The 24,506-nt window shown below is 37.0% G+C and overlaps 1 protein-coding gene and 1 long non-coding RNA gene across 4 annotated transcripts in view; one reads left to right on the top strand and one right to left on the bottom strand.

Annotated features, from left to right (window-relative positions):
* Positions 1-13,038: 13,038 nt before the first annotated feature.
* The window catches only part of LOC122670027, a 27,338-nt gene continuing 15,870 nt past the window's right edge, over positions 13,039-24,506 (bottom strand). Inside the window, exon 4 of the long non-coding RNA XR_006334122.1 lies at positions 13,039-13,050. This is a non-coding gene — a long non-coding RNA (uncharacterized LOC122670027). The remainder of the gene's footprint in view (positions 13,051-24,506) is intronic.
* Positions 23,570-24,506, top strand: part of LOC122670009 (protein DETOXIFICATION 44, chloroplastic) — a 20,167-nt gene continuing 19,230 nt past the window's right edge. The window contains exons 1-2 of one of the 3 annotated variants that reach the window (XM_043866958.1): positions 23,570-23,976; positions 24,049-24,179. In XM_043866958.1, the coding sequence (XP_043722893.1) occupies positions 23,660-23,976; positions 24,049-24,179 (448 nt within the window). In that variant the 5' untranslated portion in view covers positions 23,570-23,659. The remainder of the gene's footprint in view (positions 23,977-24,048; positions 24,180-24,506) is intronic. The other 2 variants (XM_043866942.1, XM_043866951.1) reach the window with 2 other exon arrangements.

The raw sequence follows: 24,506 nt of genomic DNA, 5'->3' as shown, positions 1-24,506 counted from the left end.
TTCTATCGTGGGAATGAAATAGTTAAAGGGTTTGAAGAAATTAAGCTTTTATGGGTTTTGAAGTGAAGTTTGTGGGTTTGTGGTTGAAGGTTCTTAGTTGCAGAAACCATTAGAGAGGGAGAAGAAAATGGGGGGTTGTGGAAGAAATGGAGCAGTGAGACAGTATATAAGATCTAAGGTGCCTCCAAGAAGATTAACGATCCCCTTTTCATCTTTTCTTTTTATTTCTTTCCTCCTCTGCTTTCATATACAGAGAACCAGTTTTGGCGCCGAAAATTTCCATTGAGAAAGTGGATTTTGTAGATTAAAGTTTTAACAGGAATGGAAAATGGCAGATCTGTTTTCTGTGTAAATCTCTTTTCTTTTGTATTGGCATCAGGGAGGAAAGTGCAAGAACAACTTACAAATGGATCTCCTCATTAATGTCCCTCATTTCTGCAATTCTGCATATAAGCATGGGGTTCAACATTTGGTGAGTTATACGCTATTGTTGACAATTAAAAACTAATTTTGGTTTTTTAGAAGCAATTGATCATGGAATTTGAGACGTAACAGCTTAGATTGAATCACAAAACAGATTCAGGTATTACTCCCCATTTACTCTCTCTCTAACATCGAACCCCTCTGAACATCCCACTTACAAGGAACCCCTCTGACCATCGAACCTCTCTGCCCTCTGAGCCGGTGTATCGTCGACAGTTCTGTTGGAAGTAGAGAAGAAGGGAGCGATGGTTTTGGATTTGGGAATTTTCTAAACGATCTGAAACCCTTAGGTAGATGAGAGGTTTGGGTTTAGTTTGAGTGAAATGGGTTTGGGTTGATGAGTTGAACCGGTGGGTGGGTTTGTTTTGGGATTTAAAGTGGTTCAAAAAGGATATCGTTAGATTTTCAAAAAAATTTGAATTTTTTTAATCTCAACCATTAGATGCATGTCAGGCCAGGCCAGGTGGCACAGTAAGAACTCATGGAAGTAGGATGGAAGTACAATCTTTGGAAGTAGAGGATGTGGATCCTTTTGGTATCGGAAAATTCTAGGGTTTCAAACTTTCATGAGGAAACCACTGATTCTCATCCACTGTAGTCAGTAGTCATTATTGATCTCAAAGAGATAAGCACATATCATCCATTCCTACCCTAGATTATTCCAGTTTGAAATGATGAAAATTAAAATTTTCTATCGCAAGCAAGATGTGAATAATAAAAATAAGAGGGTCATCTGAGCAAGCAAGGTAGCCTACACCCTCACAGATATTTTTCTATTCATTTTTCTTTCTCCTCAAAATAATTAATAAAAAGGGAGAGACTTGGTGTAGGGGAGCGCAAAACATTATTGTACACTGAAGAGCAACAAGGTTACTTCATACAAGTAGGAGAGAGGTAGATTCGGAAGTGCTAGCGTACCCTACCCCAACAGCTCAGAGAATCTTTTTCCTAATAAAAACAGGGAAAATAATTCATGTCTAGGAGTGTAGCCGCGCTCCCCTCTCTCTTTCTCTCTCCTCCCTCTCTTGAAATGACATTTTTGCCCTTTTAAATGATTCCTGTCTGAGAGCATTCATTGGGTGTTTCATGTCGGTGTAGGCTATGCTATTTAGACAAGAAACACTCTCCTTAATTTAAAAAAATAAAGATCTGAATAGCCATAGGCTATACCGCTTGCTCAAAAAGATTTTTCCTTTTAATAAAAAGGGCAATAGATCATTATCTAGTCGTGTAACATTTGCATCAACACGGGTCAATAAGAGTGTGTGCAAGAGCATTTAACTGAATGAAGTTTTTTAGTTCAGCACTAGAGGCTAAGCAATAATTTTACACGATGCTATGTCTAAGTGCAAGAACCACATAACCTAGCTATTAGCGTTCTTTTACCCTAGTAAAAACATGATAAAAAGAAGGAGCTTGATCGAGAATGAAGTACTTTGTGAGGTCGAGACATGTTGCCTCTTTTGATCCATCTTGTTTGGCAAATACAATTAGATCCTCTGGTTTGCCAATTTGCAAAAGGGGTAGGGTGGTCATTTCTTCTCCTATGTGAGGAGTTAGAGGAAATTGAAACGGACAGCGAATTGGAGGCGATAATTATTGGACCGGTGGCCATAGAAATTCTATGAGGATATAATGTGTTGGAAGTCCTTTTGGGAGACAAGTGGGTTTTGGTCTGTGATGAGAAATGGTCAGCTTGGGTGGCCAACTTGAGGAATAAGTGAACAATAATAACACATACATATTCATGAAGCTGAGTTGGGTTTCCACATAACCTATGATGATACTTGATCTACCAAACCTAGCTTTGTGGAAGCTCTTAGATTTCACCATCCGATCTAAAAAGTGTTCTTCCTTGTTTTCATTTCTCTTATCCTAACTTTTCTATATGTTGGGTTGTCCTAATTGTTCGTTAAGATTACTAGTTTGATGCGATGTTTGGTTGTTTCAACTTTGGAATAAAGAAGTTTTTGGTAAATCTTTGAGTTATAAAAGATCAATTATTTTGACGATTACAGTTTTGGGTGTTTTTAACCCCTACTCCGAAGGTCTTGGTCCTCTTGGATAATAATATATCAAAGGATTGAGGGCGAAAAGGGGTATTGAGTTTGAAACATACAAAACCCTAGGAATGGTTTGTGGACCCGAGGATGGTGGGTGAACCGTCCTCTATGGGTGGAGGGAAACTTTAGTTCTATTTCAAATGTTATTAATTATAAGGTAAATTACACATCACCCCCTGATTTTGAAACGAAACTCAAATCACCCTTTGATTTTTGAAAAAACTCAAATCATCCCCTCTATGGTAACGGTGTTAGTCTACTGTTAGTTATTGGTGTGAAATGACTATGTTACCCTTGTACTAAAACATTAGAGTTAAATTTATAATACTACACTTCCTTCATCTTCAACGTTGGTCAAAGGTAGTTTAGAGATTTAAAGTTATTTAACTGGCTGACATCATCACTTAACAACACAAAACTAACGGTAAAGACTAATTTGTCATATTAGGGTCTAAACTATGGGTGATTTGAGTTTTTTCAAAAACCAAGAGGTGATATGATTTTCGTTTAAGAACCAAAGGGTGACGTGTAATTTACCCACAATTATTCTCTTCATTGACTTCTTGATGTTGAAGAAAATTTGAAAACTTCTGGTTTAAAAAATCAGGGCAATCCTATATTTAGCATGGTGATCGTAATAGTGGATATTATCATATGATTGTCAGTATTCATATTGGACAGTGTTCTTTATAGTGTCTAATATATGCATTCTGAGAAGGGTGCTTACCTATGACACCCCTAGCGTTGCCCGCATTTTGGTTGATCACTTTACCTCTCTTTGTCACTACTTCTAACCCACCTCACATTCACTAAACCTAAGGAATCTTTCACTTTAGATTTTACGTTTTGGTACAACACTCACATGTAGGTGAAAATGAATTTCCCAAATACAAATTCCAAATTAAGTCTATAAAGATAATTACATAAATATCCAGTACAAACTAAAATATTATCTTTATAAACATCAACAAATTTGTTTTCAAAATTAAAATTATACCCTTCAGGATCAATAGATAAATAATGTTTTTAAAAGTAAATGGAGAATCTATAGTATTAATAATGTCTAATTGGAATCATATCTATAATGATTTTGTATTTGTCGATCATATGAACTTCAGACTTCATTTGGTTAGCCATTTAAACTTTACTCTTGTTTTCTTTCCTACTTTGGATAGTAAGGCATATCCCTGCATAGAATTAGAAATATAGTTCTTAGCACTCGAATCAATCCACTAATTATATAAAAAACTGAGGCTGAACGCCTGAACCTATAATAAACCAATAAGAGACCATTAAGAAAATCGATAAAGAATCAATTGAATAAAAAAACAAAAGCACTTTTATGTAGTTTTCAATATATCTTTTACATAATAAATAATGGGATCCACATTGACAATTTTGTTTCTATTCTAATCATGTAGGCCCATGTGAGTTGTGATCCTAATATGAATTGATACCATTTTCTAAATCCTAGTTGGGATAACTTACAAATTCCTTCCTACATCGGCGTTGTCGGATTGCCCTCTAACCAATATTTTTAATCATTAGTAAAACTATATTTTAAGCTCCGTTTGTGTGGCCCTATGCAGTGTGGAAAGCCTAACTTTGCATTCAGCCACGTGGCGCATTTATAACCAGAATCGTGTAGACTTTTGAATGGAAGACTTCTGACTAACTGACGTGACTCCCACCATCACTCCCTGAAACTGGGCCGGCCGTCCCTCACTGGGGGTATAACTCATGGGACCAATTATCGGCAATCTATACCTTCGAATTGTCCATAATATCCTTTCATGTTCCCCTTCAGTTACCTCCTTTATACAAATTTTAAATCTTGGTCTTTCACTTCATTATGAATCTTCTTGGACGAATGGAATATCTTGTCCAACTCTAATAAAGTCTAACCTAATCAGTGTTTATATTGATTTTGGATTGGAATAAACTTTCAAAGATGACCCCATGATTTTTCCCAAAATACATGGAATAAATCAAACCACCCATTCAAGTGCCAAAAATGGCTTGATAGAATCTGGTCCAATCAATGTTTTTTTTTTTTACAATTGGTCATAGCTAAACCATTGGACCAAAAAAACCAACGGTTCAAACAATTCGACCTCAACATTCGACTATCTAAACAATATCATCAAAATATTTATGGTTAAATGGTTTGATTATAGTCTGAATTTCCAATTCAACCGTGATTTGAATCACTAGATATGATGTATGGTCTTTCGAGAAACATTTGCATTTAGATTCGAGGACTTCGATCCTCTCCAGCACGCATCTGAAGACTCAAAACATCCGAGCACGCAACCCTAGTGCCTCCAACCGTTAGATGCGTGTTGGAGAGGATTTCTTTCCTAGATTGGATGTGTAATTAGCAAATTGTTGTTGCTAGGTCTTACAATCAAACCCTAGCTTCACCCTTCTTCTAATCCTTTAATCATAGACTCGTAGGGGAAGGGATCTAGGGGAAGGAAACAACTAGATCAAGAGTCATGTGGAATAGACTCTTGGATTGATCGATTCATAACAACAAGAGTCAGGATTGTGTTTGGCCAATTCTGATTTGAATCGATCAATTTGACTGATCTAATTCTGATTTTTTTGTTGTAAATTGCAAAAGCAGCCCCATAATCTGGGTCGGTTTTAGATAATTGGGTCTGAACCAGGGAGGAACTGATCAAAACCTGGTCCGGTTCTGGTAAAACCATAGGAGTTATTCTATCTCCTATATTTTGTTATTGATTTTAATTTTTTTTTAAGGGGTCTGCCGCCTAGAGTGTGGGACCCACGGGGGGTGTAAGAATAAAAAAAAATTTTAGGGTCACCATAAAGTGCTGATGTGTGAGATCCTTTAAAGATCTGAGAGAGACACAGACCGAGAGCCATAACTAATAACAATGCTGCCAGTGGGTGACACCACGCGTCCCATCACAAACACCAACTCAAAAGGTCGAAACTTCGAGGATGGATTTCACCTTTTTCGTTTGGCCGAACCGATTCGAAGAAAAAAATATAAAATATAAAAAAAATGAGAGAGAGAACAGAGATAGGATTTAACGTTTGATTTGGTATGATTTCTATTTCAATTTCATGGTCACCACCATTGCCATCACCACCACCTTCCAGCCACTACCACCTCCTTTTTTTCCACCACCACCTCCTCGCACTATCACCACTACTCTCTTCTGCCTTCGCCCAGCCCTTACCACAATCATCCGCTCCCAAAGAAATATTGAGAATTTATTCTTAAAAATTATACTAGTAAAATAAATTTTTAAATTTTTTTAAAGGATTATTCTCTATGGGGGAACGTAAGGGCCACAAGTGCACAACAGCCAATGAGAGCATGCACACTCTATCTCTGGGTAGAATTTTTGCTTTTCATGGGGGTCACAGGCGATCATTTCGTCCCCATTGTGTCTAGGCTTGACCTTCGCCCCTATAGAGAACATTTATCCTTTTAAAATATTTCGTATGACTAAAACAATTCCAAGTTCTTGAGCAAACGTATATTTGGGAAAAAAAACCTCTGCAGCGCACTGCAGTATGGATGTGAAAACTCAACACATGGAAGTTGCAACATCCAATGGTGCTAAGCTCAAGAAGAGAGAGAAAAAAAATATTGCCTTGCATCAAGCTCATACTGTTAGATGAAACTTCTTCCACATGTCGAACTCTCAGGCCCATACTGCAGTGCATCGCAATAAACCCCCATTGTAGTGGATTTTAATCCATCTATTTGTTAACTATTTTATGAGATCATACCAAATCTGGTCTCAGGGGGAGGGACTATGGAAAGTTATCTATCCATTTCCTATTCGGTCCAGTTCCCCAAGTCCCTTTAATAGAGGGTGGATTCATCCGAACAATGTGTTCATGCAGGGGGTAGGATGGTCATTTTCGTCCTTTATTAGAAGAACTTGGAAAAATAAAGCAGATAATGATGAGAGGGACTACCGGGGAGAGAGAGAGAGCGCCAAGCTGGCCCTAGTTGTCCACGTGGTGGTGGGACCGTAGGATTTCGTAGTTACTAACTTTAAATAAGGGTATTTATGTATTTTCAAGTACTAACATCACTGCCCTCTCAATGGAAACCTCGATTTACGTAGAGTAACTGTGCTCGTCTGTCATATGCCTGCTGTGTACTGAGGACAGTCACACACTTAACACTGTTGGCTCAATTTCCGAGGTACCCCCTCCCCTCTCTGCACAGCAAACCACAGAAATGACGTGACTTAGGACATCCTGACCCCTGGCCCCTACTTGTGGTACACTTTTAAATATCCATAATTGAATTACCCTTCTTTAAAGAGATAATTACAGAAAGAAGGACTACGGTCTAAGGTTAAAGGCCCGTTTGGATATCAAAATCTAATTTCAAAGGAAACAAAAGACCGGCGGAGTGTGCGGAAAACCACATATCTCCAGTCCAGGCCCATTGTAAAGATGTCAGTGCAGGGTCATTTGTTCCCCTTCTGGAAATAAAATCCAAATTAGCATAATAGCTAAGATTGGTGTAAAATTTTGGGACCATTTTGTTAGGACCGAATCTTTCATCTTTTTAGAGAACCAAATATGTAAAGATCGAATAATTGACAAACAATTGGTTCCTTTAATTTCATTAATAAGGTTCTAAGCACTAAGGGAGGAGGGAAAGCAATGGAAATCTACAACACTACACAGTGGCAACTTGTCTATCTTGTCTGTAATGGGCGTCGATACAATGATGATTCCACATTTAATTTTTATTTTTATTTTTTTTGTTTTCTTCTTTCTTTCTTTCTCCTTTCCCAATCTCATACATTAGAATGTTAATTTGATCATCTAAATTACCAGTTGCCAATCGCAAATAAAAGGTGGAATCCACACTCTTCATCTCGAGTCCCTACCCACATTACTAGGGATCCATTTTCACCTTTGAGATTGATGGTTGGTAAGGACTTTGGATTTTTATGGTCACATGAAAAAATCCCACTTTTCATTCTTCTTATTCTAATCCTCCAACCATAATATCTCAAAAAAATCAAAACTAATCATAGATATTTTGAATCTAGTTGAACTAGCACGGGAGACAATGAGAGTGCATGCATGGGTATATACATGGATGAGGTTTTTTATTTCATAGCAGGTGACCTTGTAATTTTGTACACTCGTATGTCTTGGTTGCAGGAGTTATGGGACGAGGCAACGCCTAAATTTTTATATTTAGAAAATTTAGAGTCAAATAGTCGATCCATCTTAGTTTCCTTTATTGAAGTTTTGTATAGGTTTGGATTTTTGCAAACTATTCATGAGGAGTGATTCTTTGATCATAATTATTTGTTTCCTAAGTTATTCACTAATTATTCACGAATTTTCAAAATTTTTTATTTTTTGATCAAGTTTTTCAAATCTAATATTTTAATTTTTTTTAAATTGTTGCTTAATTAAAATCTTGGAGGGAAATCTTTCCAAGATTTTGTTGAATTATTCATGAATTTGCTAAATGTGGGTATAGCTTTATAACTTTAGAATGATTGAAACACAATTTTGTTTTTATCCAGTATTATTTATCAAGGAGAAAAAAAAATGTAGATATCCATCAACAAATCATAGTTATTGCCATTCAGCCATGTGTTTTTTTTTAATTACCAAAAAAAATTTTCCATTGCAAATTTTTTGGACAACAACAACATTGTGCTATATTATTGAAAAAAAGAAGAGAAGGTCCTGCCCAAAAAGAAAGGTAGATTATGTTGGGGATTGCATCCTAAAGGGGCATTTTCTATGAAGTCCGCCTATAGGTTTGGGGCTTCTCTTCTTCTCTTTTAATCTATCTCTAGCCAGCTCCATCTCGAATGTAACGTGGAAAGTCCTTTGGTTCTTGAAAGCCCCCCCCGCCCCAAAAAAAGATCCTCTAGTTTATTTGGAAAGCCTTCGTATATGACATTGATATTCTCTGTAACCTCGGGCATATTTGTGCCCATGTTGTGGGGAAACTAGTGAGATGGTTGTTCATGCTCTCCTTTCTTGCAATTTGGCTCAGCAAGCTTGGTTTGCATCTTGTGTGACTTTGCAATCCTCTTCTCACCTAGAGTGGCAATTGGTAAAATGGACTCTTTTTTGGGGGCAGGATTGTGATCTGAACCATGAGTCCTTATCCTCCTCATTTCCCTCCCACCCCTAGCTGCCCCCTTCTCATGACTGCTTGTGTTTATCCATAGGGTTCTTTACATATTTTCTCGGATGCCTCTCTCTTTTGTAGACCCCGTGCTATGGGGTTGGCAATTGTTGTTCTTGATGCTAGTGGTCTCCTTTATATGGTAACTACTGAATACATTTTTCCCTAATTCTCCTGTTGTGGGGGACGTATTGGCTATTCGGTTGGGGCTTAAGGCTGCTATCTCAGATGGGCTTCGTGAGGTTATCTTTTTCACTTGGACTATCAAATTCTCATCGACTGTCTTACTAATGTGTACATGGCGCCACCAATGGAGGAAGCTTCTGTGTTGATGGGCATTAGATCCCTTCTTCACTCCCTTGAGTTTTGTAATTTCCATTATGTAATTAGAATGACAATGTTTGTGTCCATACTGATGCAAAATGGGCGTTTTACAAATTTTGCCCCGCTTGTGGGGTTTTCACGCTAACAAAAAAAAAAAAAATGATATATGCATTTTTTTTTTAAAAGAGGGGGGAAAGGGGCTGTTGGGATGACCAAAGTGAGTCAAAACTAACAGTAACTACAGAAGAGCTATAGAAGATTTCATTAGTATGAAATGGATTTCTCATTCCCATGCATTTTTTTTTAAGTAAAATTTGGCAATGACCAAATTGACGAGGGTTATTTTCTTTTTTTATCACATGGACCATTACTGTTGGCCACGTAATGAATTAGTAGTAGTGGGGTTGAAGTAATCAAGTTTGCCTTACCAAAAAAAAAAAAAGTAATCAAGCTTGGTCACAAATCACAATTAGATGAAGACTTTTTTTTTGTTTTTGTTTTTTTTTTGGAGAGTAATAGACAATTAGAAGAAGACATTAAAGGCTGAAAAGCTGATGCACAAAAGAATCACACAATCTTCAAAAGGGGGGGAAAGAGAGATGCCAAACGCAACCTAATATGGAAAAGGCCATCAGAACAAAACCCTAGTATTTAAAGAGAGAAATACCCTATTCTCCTATTAAAACGAGAAAACAAAAAAAAAAAAGAAAGAAAGAAAAGGGCAAAGAACGAAAGTGGGTCATTTTGGTCAAGGAAGGGGAAGAGTGGTAGTGGAGAAGGTACAGTTATCCCTCTACCGTATCCCAATACCCAACTCCCAATAGCAGAAGCAGAAAACGTAGTCGGCAGTGATACGAAGAGAAAAAAAGGGTAAATCTTGACTCTCATACATTTTATGATTTTAGTCTCCTTTCTCAGGATTCTTCATGAATCATTATACAAGCTGCTTGCTTAGTCAAGCTTCCCTCCCCTCCCCTCCCCTCCCCTCCCTCCCTTCCTCCCTCTTATAAATAGACCCTCTCACCCTTCTTCACCCACTCACCCACCAAACCCTCTACTGTGAAATCTTCTTCAGAGATGTGTGTGTGTGTGAGAGAGAGAGAGAGAGAGAGAGAGAGAGAGAGAGCTCTTGTTCTAAGAAATGGGTTCGTTTTGGGGAGGGGGGAGGGGGGGGGGTTCAAAGTATGGGGGTATCTGTAAAGCTCAGGAGGGATAGCGCCATGGATGATATTCTCGATGGTGAACAAGAAGAAAAAGAAGAAGAGGAAGAAAGGGCTTCTTGAAGTTCATATCATCGATAGCGCTATCCATCCTGAGTTTTATGGGTTCTTCTTCATACTATCTCCGGTGCAATTCCAGCAATGGTCTTCACTTTCCTGGTTTGATTTATAGCAACTCAGTTGCAGAGATGATGGTTAGTATGCAAGTACTTGTCAGGATTAATGATTCTTTCTTTTATTGCTTTTTTCTCTTTTCTCTTCCTCCTTTCAATGTTCAATCCCTGTAGTTTCAAACTTTGAAGCTAAATCCCAGAAACCCTAAAGAGAGAACCAAAACTGTGACTCCCCCTCCCTGGGTTTTGCCCTTTTGACCTCTTTCTCTCTCTCTCTCTCTATTAGCAGGTAAGGGATCATTGACCGTGGACGTTAATTCCTTCTCAACTTTGTATAGATCAAAGGCTCAAGTCGCTATCCATCGTTTGTAAAGTTCTATTTATATATCATAATTTCTCTATCACCAACCAATGCTTGTTCTGGTTTATTTATCTTTCTTCTTTCTATGGAAATTGTTTGTTTTTCTTTCTTTAGGGTTTATGATATATCCTATTGAAACCATTCTAGGCCGTTGATGAATAGGAAATTCAATCATGACCGTCTAAAATTAAAAGGGCACTCGCAGATACCAGGAATCTGTAATGTACACAAGGGATGGAAGGGTATAGTGGGGAGACTTGATTTGACTTTTCAGTACATATCGTGTCTTGAGTGTTTGGGGACAAAGGAACCGATTTGGCTACAAAACCCTTCTCCACCACCTTATTTTATCTTCTCTCCCAAAAGAAAATCTCTTAAAAAATCATAATATGGTGGGGTTTGAGGAATGTGCTGTTCTTGTTGTGCTTTGTCCTTCAATGGAGAATCCACTCCCTCAAATCCCAAATCTCTCCACTTTTTTCTGCATAATCTCTTCTATTCTTTAAGGACAAGAGAAGTTCTATAAAAAGATAGATATAAAGAAGTCTTCCCTTTCTGTAAAGATCAAACTCTTAAGTGTTTTGCTTGACCTGGTGCATTAAATGCTTTAATTTTTACAAACTAAGTCTAGAGGTCCTTAACCCTAATAATAGGCACCTGAAATCTGATTAGTAAAATGTGATCCTTGTGGTCCAAGTTCCAATCTTCATCTTTGTGTAATTAATCATGTGCCCTTTTGTGGATTTCTTGCTATAAAAGTCAAATGCTATTTACTTTTAAAAAGCTATTTATTTTGTCTTATTTTGGGGTTGCCGGTTTGCCATGGAAATGGCTTTATTTAGACCAGATGCGGTTTTTAGTCTCGAGTCTTCTCGACTCTTTATTCGCTCTGTGAACAATGAGATTCAATGTTTGTTTTTAAGATTTTAATTTAATTGATTCTGGGTGATTTTAGAATTAGATTTGACAGATTTCATGTCACTCAAAATCTGATTTTTTAAGATGAACTGTGAATTATAACTGTGTGAGAAGGCTAGAGTAGATTTTCTTAAATTAAAAGGTGGAAATTTGATTTTCTTTCATCTAGGGTGAAGGAAGATATGATGCTATGATAGGACTCTTATCAGGTGTAGACTAGATAAGAAACAGAACAGGCCATAACCTAGGAGTCTAGGACCCTTTCCTCTACTGGGAGACTTCCACGAAATGAATACAAGTGGGCATCATCGTCTGTTCTACATTTGTGGCCCTCAGATGTATATCCCAGAGCAATAGTTTGAATGTTGAGGGGGGGTTAGGAGTGAATCAGTGAAAGAAAACCTGGCTTTAATTTCTTCATGTGTAGTCATGGCTGGTGAGTCTCTACTAAAATAGGGACCAGATTCATCAGTCTTATCATGGTGCTGAGAGGATACCTTTAGTCGTTCACTAGAATACATTCGGTACCACGAGAGATAGTCTTTTCATAATTCGGAATGATGGTACAATAATTCAATTGTATCCGAACTAAATGGTGGGGGTTGGTAACATGGATCTTTGTTTTTCAATAGGTTTTATTTGAGATCATAATTGGTACAAAGTCTGAAGGCCCTAAACAAATCCTAAGGTCATTTTAGGTTTGTCCCTTGCTCTTTTGATTCTTTTAGTCTAACTCAATTTATGTCGCCTTAAACGGTTTTCTCGTAACTTTAAGTATTGAAGTCACTTTTAAATCAATTCTAATATGATCATTTTTTATTTTATTCATCCTAGTTTTGCCATACATTTATCTTGACATCATCATTTTGTTACACAAATACAGTGAAGCTTCTTTTGCGTAGTCTCTTCTTTAGGATTTCGTTTGAAAACCCTAACGTAACTTGCCGCCACTGCTTCTGTTTGGTTTCTCTGTAGGTGTGGTGTGTTCTCTCTCCGTCTATGTGACGAGCTATCTTCAGCCATGATTCTTGGAGGTTCATCGGACGATGCCAATGCTGATACCGACGATGACGACGATGATGAATCGTGTGTGCAACTCCGCCCTACCTGTGCCCTTCTCCCTCACCCTCACCGGCGTAACTGCTCTCACCGTCACCCCCTCCTTGTCCCTTTCTGCCCTAATCACCGGCGTCATCGCCTCCCCCTTCCTCGCTGGAGTCACCGCCCTCACTGCCACCCCCTCCCTCTTCGGCCCCACCTCCACCACCCTCAGTGGCGTCGCCACCCTCAACACCACCCCCTGCCCCTCCCTCTCAGCTATTTTATTTTCCCTTTTCCCCATCTCCTCTCCGTTCACCATTTCCCTTCCCTTTTCCCGGTCCATGTCCCCTCCCCCTTCCACCTTTTTCCCCTTCCCTTTTCCCGGTCCTTGCCGCTCCCCTTCAGCTATTTTATCTTTCCTCATCCCTTCTCCGTTCACCATTCCCCTTCTCTGTTCTGTTTTATTTTCTTTTCTACTTTCCTTTTCTTTTTTCCCCACCCTTTCTCCCTTCTCTGTTCACCATTCCCCTGTTTTATTTTTTGTTTTATCTTCTCTTTTAGTTTTCAGTTTTGCAGCTTACGCCAGTTTTGGCATTAGTGACACCGTGGTATTGACTGGTTCCATTACCCCTCTTGTCGATCAGATCTTTTGGCTTTGTCATCGTTCATCGAAGCTCCTCTTGGTGTGACAATGTGCCAGCTCGTGTGGGCATGATGGCGTAGATCTTCTCAGCACTTATGGGGTCCTTTCTTTTGGCACGAGAGTGCATGCGTTTATCAGTTGATGTGTTGATAACACCTTATCTGGGGCAATGGCTTTCACCCATCCCCTTCTTCGGAGGACTCAGTCTTTGGCATGCGAGACCATGTCATTTTCCGCTTCGTCGGTCTGGGTTTTGTACACCCAAACCTTCTGTTGGTCATGTTATCTATCTTTTTTCAGTATCATTTTATGTATTTTGTTTTTTTTTGTTGGCATTGGGCGCACGTGAATTAATAGCCCGGTTATCTACCAAAAAAAATCATTTCGTTACACTAATGATTCTTAATAGCCCAACATTTCGTATCATAGATAGAGATTCTTCAGGTCACTCTTGTATGCGTTTGTAATTATTTGTAATTTTTTTTTAATATAATATTTTATTTTATTTTATTTTATTTTGAAAGTACCATGCATCATAGCCGGTCGTATGACTGTCCTATAAAACTTCATTTGAGTATTAAAAGAATACGTCGATTATACAATACTTTGAACGCACCTCTCAACTTCCTCCATCCTATTTAGTTCTTTATGAAACACCATCTCTAATATCATCTTTTTTATTTATGATTGAAACCAGGTACCTAAAATAATCACTTTGCGGAATCTTTATCTCGTCAATTTTCATCACTTCATTATCTGTTGTAGTATAACCAAAGTTAGACACCATATATTCTGTCACCGTTCTACTTATCTTAAAATCATTTGATTTCAAGGTTGATTTTCATAACTCCAACTTGGCATTAATCCTTGTTTTTGTTTTTGTTTTTTTTGTTTTTTGTTTTTTGGTAAAATCCTTGTTTTTGTCTCATCCATTAAAACTGTATTTTCAATAAAAAGTATACAACAAGGAACAACATCTTGAATGTCTCTGGTTAAATCATCCATGATAAGCGCAAACAACTAAGGGTTTAAAAATTATCCTTACTGTGTAACTCAATTGTAATCGACAATTCACCACTTTGACCATCATAGATTTTACACTAGTCGTCTCACCATCATACATATCTTTAATTATGTCCACATATTTACTTGAAATGTTTTTCTTACTCTTTAGGGACTTTGTCATAAGGTGTTTTTAGGTCAATAAAGACCATATGAAGATAATTTTTGCAATCCCTAAATCTTTCCATGAGTCTCTTAAGTAAATAAATAACTTTTATTTATAGATAACCTTTTCCATTCTTTTGTGCTTAGATTGTTATAAAGATTTTTATATTTCATCGATTTTGCTTTTCCCATAATCTTCTTAGTTTCATTTCTGGCAAATATATACTTTTTTAATTCCTTTACATCCTTAGTCCTTTGACATGTCTTAAAACTAGATTTCTTAATCTGAATGGTTGTTTGAACCTCATCATCCCATCACCAAGTCTCTCTAGATGAATTACGTTATTTTTTTAGTACAAACTATGTTAATTATTCTTCTCCTCATAACATCTATCAATTCCAGGCTCGCTCTTGTTAAAGATTCAGTGTTCTAAGATGCTAATCTAATCCTACGCTTTTGAATTAACTTCTTTATCGACATTTGTCCACGATGTGAGAGTCCTCACCAACTTATCATCACATCCGGGCATCGACAGGGAACGCCCTAACATAACGTTGATAATATAAGGTTCTAGAATTCATGTTAAAAGGGTTTGGCTAGGGTTTTTATCACCTGTTGACTACCGACCTAACACACAGGGCTAGTGTTTTTCATGTGTTGGCTGTCGACCTGATGCACCAACTTTCCTCATTTATTCGGGCTTAGGACCGTTAGCAAATACTAACAGAGTTCTCCATTGCACTTTGATGTAGATTATAAATAATTCCACATGAAATGAATACAAGTGGCATCATCGTCTGTTCTACATTTGTGGCCCTCAGGTCTATATCCCAGAGCAATAGTTTGAATGTTGGGGTTAGGAGTGAATCAGTGAGAGAATACCTGGCTTTAATTTCTTCATGTGTAGTCATAGCTGGTGAGTTTACTAAAATAGGGAGCAACTTCATCAGTCTCGTCATGTTGCTTAGAGGATACCTTTGGTCGTTCACTAGAATACATTCAGTAGCACGAGAGCTGTTTTTTCATAATCTAGAATGATGGTACAATAATTCAACTTTATCCCAACTAAATGGTGGGGTTAGTTACATGGATCTTTGTTTTCCAATCAGTTTTATTTGAGGTCATAATTGGTACAAAGCCTAAAGGCGCTAAAATATCGTAAGGTCATTTTAGGTTTGTCCCTGGTTCTTTTGATTCTTTTAGTCTAATTCAAGCCATTTCATCTGTACTGGAACATCCAAAGACCTCCGTTGAACATAGTCATGGCATCTTAAACGATTTTTTCGTAACTTAAGTATCAGAGTTGCTTTCAAATCAATTCTAATATGATCATTTATTATTTTATCCAGCCTAGTTTTGCTACACATCTCGTTATCTCGTTACACTAATGCTTCTTACTTGCCCAATATTTCGTATCATAGATAGAGATGCTTCAGGTCACTCCTATATGCGTTTGTAATTATTTGTAATCTTTTTATCTTTTTTTTTTTTAATATAATATTCCTTGCTTTAAAAAAAAAGGTACCATACATCATTGTCGGTTGTATGACTGTCCTATAAACTTTCATGTAAGTATTAAAAGAATACGTTGATTATACAACATTTTGAATGCACCTCTCCATTTCCTCCATCCTATTTTAATTCTCTATGAAACACCATCATTTATATTACCTTCTTTATTTATGATTGAACCCATATATCTAAAATATTCATTTTACGGAATCTTTCTCTCATCAATTTTCACCACTTCATTATCTGTCGTAGTGTAACTAAAGGTAGATACCATATATTACGTCACCATTCTACTTATCTTAAAATCTTTTGATTCCAAGGTTGATTTCCATAGCTCCAAATTGGCATTAATCCTAGCTTTTGTCTTTTTTTTTTTGGTAGAATCCATGCTTTAGTTTCATCCATTAAAATAGTATCCTCAACAAAAAACATATACCAAGGAATCTCATCTTAAATGTCTCTGATTCAATCATCCATGATAAGCGCAAACAACTAAGGGTTTAAAAATGATCCTTACTGTAACCCAATTGTAATTGACAATTCACTATTTTAGCCCCATTAGTCTTTACACTAGTCATTACACCATCATACATATCTTTAATTATGTCCACATATTTACTTGAAATGCTTCTCTTTTCTATGTACTTTTTAAATTTACTCTTTAGAGATTTTGTCATAAATTTTTTTAGGTCAATAAAGACCATATGGAGATAATTTTTGCAATTTCTAAATCTTTCCACGAATCTCCCAAGTAAATAGATAACTTTATTTATAGATAGTCTTTTCCCTTCTTTTGTGCTTAGATTGTTATAACGATTTTTATATTTCATTGCTTTTGCTTTTCTCATAATCTTCTTAGCTTCATTTTCAGCAAATATATATATTTTTAATTCCTTTACATCCTTAGTCCTTTGATATGTCTTAAAACTAGTTTGCTTACTCTTAATGGCTGCTTGAACCTCATCATCCCACCTCCAAGTAAGGGTGTCAACTGATACGATTTCAGTAATACGGTACGATTTTGGTATGGTACAAAAAATAGGTATTTAATACCGTTACCGTACCGCTATGGTACGGTTTCGATATGATATATAAATGGTATGCAAAACGATATAAAAAGGGTATGAAATCGGTTTTCACAAAAAATAGTATTAAAAAATGATCTAAATGTGAGATCTTTAAAACAAAGAATGCCATATTAGTATTAGTATTTAGTGTATCACCATATGGTGTATACTCTTTTATTTTCCATTTTTACATGTTTATACCCCAAAACGGTATGGTTACGGTACAAATTCGATAAAACGGTACGATTTCGAAAGATACCAACGGTATGAATGTAAAAATCATTATAGTACCGTACCGTGGTCAATACCGTTTGATCATACTGTACCGTACCATTTTTGCAACGACGCGGTTTGGTACGGTTTTACGCGGGCGGTTTCGGTTCTAGATTGACACCCTTACCTCCAAGTCTCCTTAGATGAATTACGTTTTTTTTTTTTTAATACAAACTATGTTAATCATTCTTCTCCTCATAACATCTATCAATACCAGGCTCATACTTGGTAAAGATTCAATGTTCTAAGATGCTAACCTAATCCTACGCTTTTGAATTAACTTCTTTTCTGGCACTCGGCCATGATGTGACAGCCCTTGCCCACTTATCATAGCATCCGGGCATCAACGGGGAACGCCCTAACGTAACGTTGATAATATAATGTTGATAAAATCAGCCCAAATCCCCTCCCTCCCTCCCTCCCTCCCCCTTTAGAAGTGTCCAACCATTTTGTATATGAAGCTTTGTTGTATATCAGCCATCCTTCTTATGTAGCGGAGACACCTCACAATCTGCAAATTTATGTTATAGGGAAGAAATGTTCTTGGTAGATGTAGGATTGGCCTAAAACCCCTCAAAAGATGTATCCAAGATGAGTCTACAAGAGTGCCAACAAGTTTGAGAATAAGGTGGAATCCTTAGATGTAGAGGCCAGTGAATCACCAAAGATGAAACAGCAGATTTTGGAGAGATTCCTCATGGACCTAGTGGCCGATGTACCTCTTCTTCTTCTTCTTCCACCATTCAAACAAAACTGAGGAACTTGGATGGAAGTGAAGAAAAAAGATTATTTATTATTCCTCATTAGCCATCACAGGTTTCAATAGGGGGTGGCGGTGACAAGCCATATGGAATGGAGGAGAGTTTTTTCTATGCAACCAATTAAGGCTTTCTTTCTTTCTTTCTTTATATCATGACGTGGTCATACGATGTACACTAATGCTTCCAAGCACAATGCCATTCCACTACTAATTCCGTTGTTCACGGAGAAGGATTTCCATTTTGGACTATTATCAATTAAGTCCTAACAATGCTATTAAGATATATTATTTAAATTATCTAATAATTAATTAATATTCTTCTATAATTAATTAATGAAAGTAAAGTCAGAGAAGATCAGGATTTGGAGCCGGATTTGCATGCCGTTAAAGTTGAAACAACATCGCGCCGACACCTGATCTTCAGATCTTCACATCTTCCTCCTCGTTAATTATATACTTGATTACTACTAATTATTATTATTTAAATTAAATGAAGTACAACTAGTATCTGATACGATATCTATAGAAAGAAGAGTCCCAAATTTACAAACACCCCCTCCTCCCCTCTTGTTTCTTTCTTGGAATGTGACCCCACCTTGGGAAGAAAAGGAGGGCCTACCACTATTATTTCAAAATTTCATGTCCTACCAATTAAAGGGTGTTAAATGGTCCGGTTTCGGTTAAACAGTTCGGTTCAGTCCGATTTTGACTGTTTGAGGGTAGAAATCGTAACCAGACCGTTTAGTCTCATAATCAAAACCTGGACCGTTTGGTAAACGATTTTTAAACGGTTTCGATTAAATGATTCTATACAGTTTTACACGGTTTTATGCACATTTTCTACTCTATTTGTTAATACTACTTATTAGTTATTACTTATTACATACTAAGTTATTAGTGTTTTTTTTGGAAAAAGAAAATCATTAATGAAGAAACATGGTTGCTTAGTAGTTGTTATTTGCTAGGTTTTGACTTTTTGTTTATAAAAAAAAACTTTTTGTTAAGTTTTTAAACGGTTGGATGGTTTGGTTATAATCGATTTTAATTGGATTACACGGTTTGAAGCCGTTGGATTAATCGGCCAAAATAGAACCAAATTGATTAAATAAACGGTGTCATTTTTAAAACCATAACCAGACCATTTAACTAAACGGTCTACCGTTTTCGATTTAAACGATTCGATTCGATTTCGATTTAGTTTTGACACCCTTACTACCAATGGCAGTGTACGAGACAGTATCCTCGATGAGGATTTATAATGATCAAGGAAGAGAGAAAAAATTAAGAATTAAAAGAAAAAAACTTTTATGAGAAAGGTTATCTTAAGCAAACAAAGTGGAGATCTTTTACTCATATATTATATACACAATATTTAAGAATATATACTCGGCGGAATATCTGCTCTCTTTTTTAATTCATTTTAAGTAGTAATTAAACTAAAAAATTGAAGCAACGACAAGTCTGCCTTTTTCCAAAATTAAAAAATAAAGAAGAAAAAAGCTTAATGAAAGATGTTTTTCTAACTTAGAAAAATTGGAGGTTTCCATGCCACAGCAATGGTAGCGTGCGGGACAGTATCGTCAATAGGGGTCAACAAATGGTCAGAGAGGAAAGAGAAAATTAATAAAAAAAAAAGCTTGTGAGAAGGGTTATCTTAAGCAAACAAAGTGGTGATTTTTTTTCAATATATTATAGGACAAAATTTTCCTCTACCCAAACCTATTTCTGTTCTCTCGTGTTTCTCGATGAATGAGATCCCATTCATTGTGGGTAGAGAAAAACTTGATCCTATATTATATACACAATATTTAAAAACATATATCTGACGGAACCAATGGTAACGTGCAGGACAGTATCATCAATAGAGATTCAAAAATGGTCAAAGTGGAAATCTTTTTCCCATGTGTTATATACACAATATTTAAGAAGATAAGCCCCGGCGGAGCAAATGGAGCAGCTGACCTCTTTTTTAACTCAATTTTGTAATTAGACTACAAAGTTGCAGTAATGACAAATCTCCTTTTTTCTCAAAATAGAAAAAGAAAAAAAAGAAATCCATATGGAGGTGGTTTTTCTAGCTAGGTAAAATTAGAGGTTTCCAAATTAATCACCAATCTCTGTATACATCGTATGGTAAATTGGATGGAGCTGAAATTTTATGTGCAGGTAACCCTAATATGCTCTGCTTGCATGTCAAGTTTCAACCGAAATAGAATTGGTTAGATGGAAAAATAAAGATAATTTATCAAAAAGAAAATATTCGATTGAAAATACAAGAGAATATATCAATACATGGGAGAATGTATGATCGAGTTTGAATATGAATTTTAGCATGTTGCCAATCTAGTCCATTTCTTAACATATCCATATGGTTAGAATTGCCAAGTCACCTTTTCACATGGCAAGATCGACTTGGTATTGTAACACCCTCCAAAAGAAAAAAAAAAAAAAAGTCCTACCCTTGCAAAATTAGAAAAACTTTACACATCCCCTTCTCTCGACCATCCAATGGTTGAAGACACGACCATGTACATACATGGCCATGCATAAAACCTTTTGCCTATATATAAAATGAGAAATGAAAGTCATGTGATACTATCTCATCCAAAACCCTTTGACTTCAACCCTTTTTCTTTCTTCCAAAACATAGAATGAAAGAGAACGTAGTAGCAACGGCAGCAAGATAACTAGGTAGGATGCGGCATACGGAAATGAATTTGGCCATTGTTTTCTTTCGTTCTGTCTTTAAAAGAAAAAAAATAAATGAGGCTCATGGGTGAGACAAAGTCGTATAAAATTTGCTAACTGCTAACGTATCTTCTCTTGGCTGTTCAGAGAGCCTTTTTCTTATCCATATCTTTCAAAAAAAATGATCGAGTTTTCACATCAATTTGGCTCTCTTCTAGTTGTGGCGGGAGTTGAAGGGTTTAGTCCAACAAAACAAGGGCGGTTTTGATTATTTCACAAGTGGAACCCAAGTGAGCTTCCCTATGAAATGACCAACCCCACTCTCCCCTCCCCCCTCCCCCCGTTTTTGACTTTGACTAGTAAAAGAGAATAATAATAACCATGAATGGGTAGGTGAACCCTAATTCACAGGTGAAGAAAAATGTTTGAAAAAATGGAGGATTATTTTCAAAGGAAAGGAGTCAGCAAGCTTATAACAAGAATATTAAGTATGTGGATTACATAAAGTCATAATAAGTGCTATTGCAACACTGCGTTCTAACCTAAAGAAATCTCCAACCTTCATAAGTCAGACCTCAGTTTTTTGTTTTTTCTTTTAAGGCAGCCAAACCCTAGTTGAGCCTGGTTTTGTACCCAAAAAAAAGTGTTTAGGCTAAGGGTGATGGGGGTATCTATGTTGTTTACTAGGGGAGGCACTACTCTTCTTCACAATAATAGGATGATAATTAATATAATTAATCAGCTAAGTATCTATTGTACTAAATTAATTTTCAAAACAAAAAGAAGTTTCAAAATATTTTTTTTTTTGGTTTTTAAAAAATTCCCCACCCCCCCCCCCCTCCCCCAACAAGGTTTTAACCCAAGATCTCCTGAATGTTGTTTCTTGTATATCAAAGTAATAAGAAATGTTTAGTCCCCATGTTGGTTATGGTAAAAAGTAGAGTGAAGTTCATATTGTACAGTGAGAACTACAACGATTGAGTTCCTTGGAAGAAATTAATTTTGCTCTCTATGTCTCCATGAATTCAAGGTTTATTTTCATACACGCATGCGTCGATCGGGATCATGGCAAGGCGAGCCCTTGTATATGTGTGATTTCTTTTTGTTAGCGGCTAAACTTGTATCTGGATTTCCTTACGTCGGTTTTTGTTCGTTAAACGTTGGCCGGACCATGTTATATGTCAGGGTTGTCAGGAATCTTTCGCCATGTTTTAAACTTTGTCCGATTTACAATGAGGTTTTCCCGATGTTGAATGAGCATCACCGACATCGACAATGATTCTTTGTGTTGTTGTCCGCCAACCGTTGACTATGTTTCGTTGCACATCGACCAAAATACATTGGACGTTAGTAATTGTTAGTTTTCTGTTTCTTCTCTCTTTGATAGATACATCTTTTAGATTCTCTTGGACATGTTTTTTCATGGGTCTCTCTCCTCTATAATAAAGGATGTTCTCGACACTTCAGACATGATTCTAAGTGTTCTATTCCCTCTCCCTCTCTCGTGTGTGTGTATTGCCTCTTAGTTACCACTTTGAAAGATTTTGAGTTCCATTCCTCTTATTGATTGAGTACAACTTAAGTATGTCCTGATATGGCTGAACAAGTTATGCAACAAATACTGGACAACCTGAGGGACTGTTTCATTTTGGACGTCGATTCACAAGAAACTCATATTGCATCATAGGGGCGACTATGATCATAAGGAAGGTGACTAGTGGCACGACTCAACCCTACCAAGTGTTCGTGATTTTCGTTCAGAAAAAAGTCTCTCTATGAAGCGGGGGTAAGGCTATATACATTATGACCCTCCCCAAACCTCACATTGGTTGGAGCCTAGTGCACTGGATACGCCCTTTTATAAGCTCTCCTACATTATGTAGGTACTTCATTATAAGTGTTAAGCCACTGAGATAAGTTTTATATTCTCAATTTATTTGGCATTATTTCCAATAGTGTCTTGACACATGCTTAAACGTTTAATACTATATTATACACCATTAAGTTGATTCTAAATTTTTTTAAAACTTCGGATTTATATGATAAACATCTTACATTCAAGATTATCATATTTTATCCTTAAAAAAAATAAAATAAAATAAAAAATTAACTTCGGATTTATATGATAAACATCTAACATTCAACATGTTCAACTATACCTTTGAAAATATTTTTAGACACAAGTTTAAATGTTTTCTTATAACTAAAACTAATGGTTAAACTTGGTGGCAATTTTGGGTGGTTATATACTTCTTCTGCCACTAATACAAATATGTGCAAGCAGAGGCAGATGACATATGATCAGAAAGAATTTAATGTTTTTGAATTTATGTGACATCCACCAAATTTAAGATCTAATTGTACTGACACATAATTTAGGGTGTGATGAAAGGGATTCCCAAGGTTTTAAAATGTGGAATTGGAGACGGAATCGGATAGTGATGATTTCGATCCGGATCAGATTGGAATTGGACAGAACCGGCCTTAAGAACAGATCCAAAAAACAAGGAAATTTCTAGGGTTTTGAGTGTGAATCAGCCATGTCGAATTGGTTGAAATCAAGATCGGTCATGCCTGATTCAACGATCCAATTCCCGATTTTTAAAACCATGGGCTTTCTAGATCGGTGGTTAAAGGAAAGCCTTGCATTCTAATGGGCTTTTTTCCTTGTTCAGGTCCATTGGGCTTTAATGGCCCATTGAGAAGGAAAAGATATTTCTTCTTTACTCATTATCCGTCCGTTATATCTGTTTTTGCAAATTTATGGTTCCCGGGACTTCCCCTCTCTCTTTCTTTTGCACTTCTGTGAACGACTGAGCGTCTGTGTGTGTAGAGTCACAGAGTAGCGTAAACTGAAAAATGGCGAGTGCCCTTTCTCATCCTCTTCTCTTTGTATACTCACAGCATCGATATCGATCTTGCTTCTGCTTCTCCACTACTCGGACCTATAAATCTCCAAATCTCAGGAGAAATGGCAATTCTTCAAGTCGCCTTCGAGCTATCCCTGGATCTTCACCTCCCAAAGATCATGTCAGCCCCTTGGAAGATCGAACGCCAGAATCAAAACCTCCAATTGAGTACGAGGGAATCGATGATTCTATGGAGAATCCGAAGATGAATCCTTCCCTTAGTTCTTCGTTCCTCAATTCTGCTTCTCGCCTTCTACGCGGCTTAAGGTATTCTGAATGCTTTAGTTTTGGATTCTGAAAATTTCCTGGTGTTTGGGTTTCATGTTTGAATTCATGCAGAATACATGGGGACATATTTAAGGTTGATAAACTTGGATTGGAGATTCTATCAATTGCAGTGCCTGCTGCATTATCTCTGGCTGCCGATCCAATTGCTTCACTGGTCGACACCGCATTTGTTGGTCACATCGGTATTTTAATTGCTCATTGCTATCGAATTTCATATTATTTTGGATTCCAATAGAGATTGTATTTCAGTGATTTTGCGGCTTGATGATTAGTATGGTCTTGAGTCTCTTGACTGTATAACTGGTGTGGGCAAATCTTACAGCAGTTCCCTTGGCATCTCTCCCACCGCCACTCCACCTCCCCTCCCTGTAGAAATTACGGACACTATTTATGGTCCTTGTTTCAGTGACATGGACGCTCTTTCATGGGCTGTGAATACCACAACCCAACTCGTAGCAATAACCCTTGTCTTCTTCATCTCAACCCATATCGGCCGGCAAGCGATCAAA

Source organism: Telopea speciosissima, chromosome 1 (genome assembly GCF_018873765.1).
Source record: "Telopea speciosissima isolate NSW1024214 ecotype Mountain lineage chromosome 1, Tspe_v1, whole genome shotgun sequence".
Lineage (NCBI taxonomy): Eukaryota > Viridiplantae > Streptophyta > Magnoliopsida > Proteales > Proteaceae > Telopea > Telopea speciosissima.
Note: the sequence above shows the minus strand (reverse complement) of the source record. Positions and strands in the feature narration are given on the sequence as shown.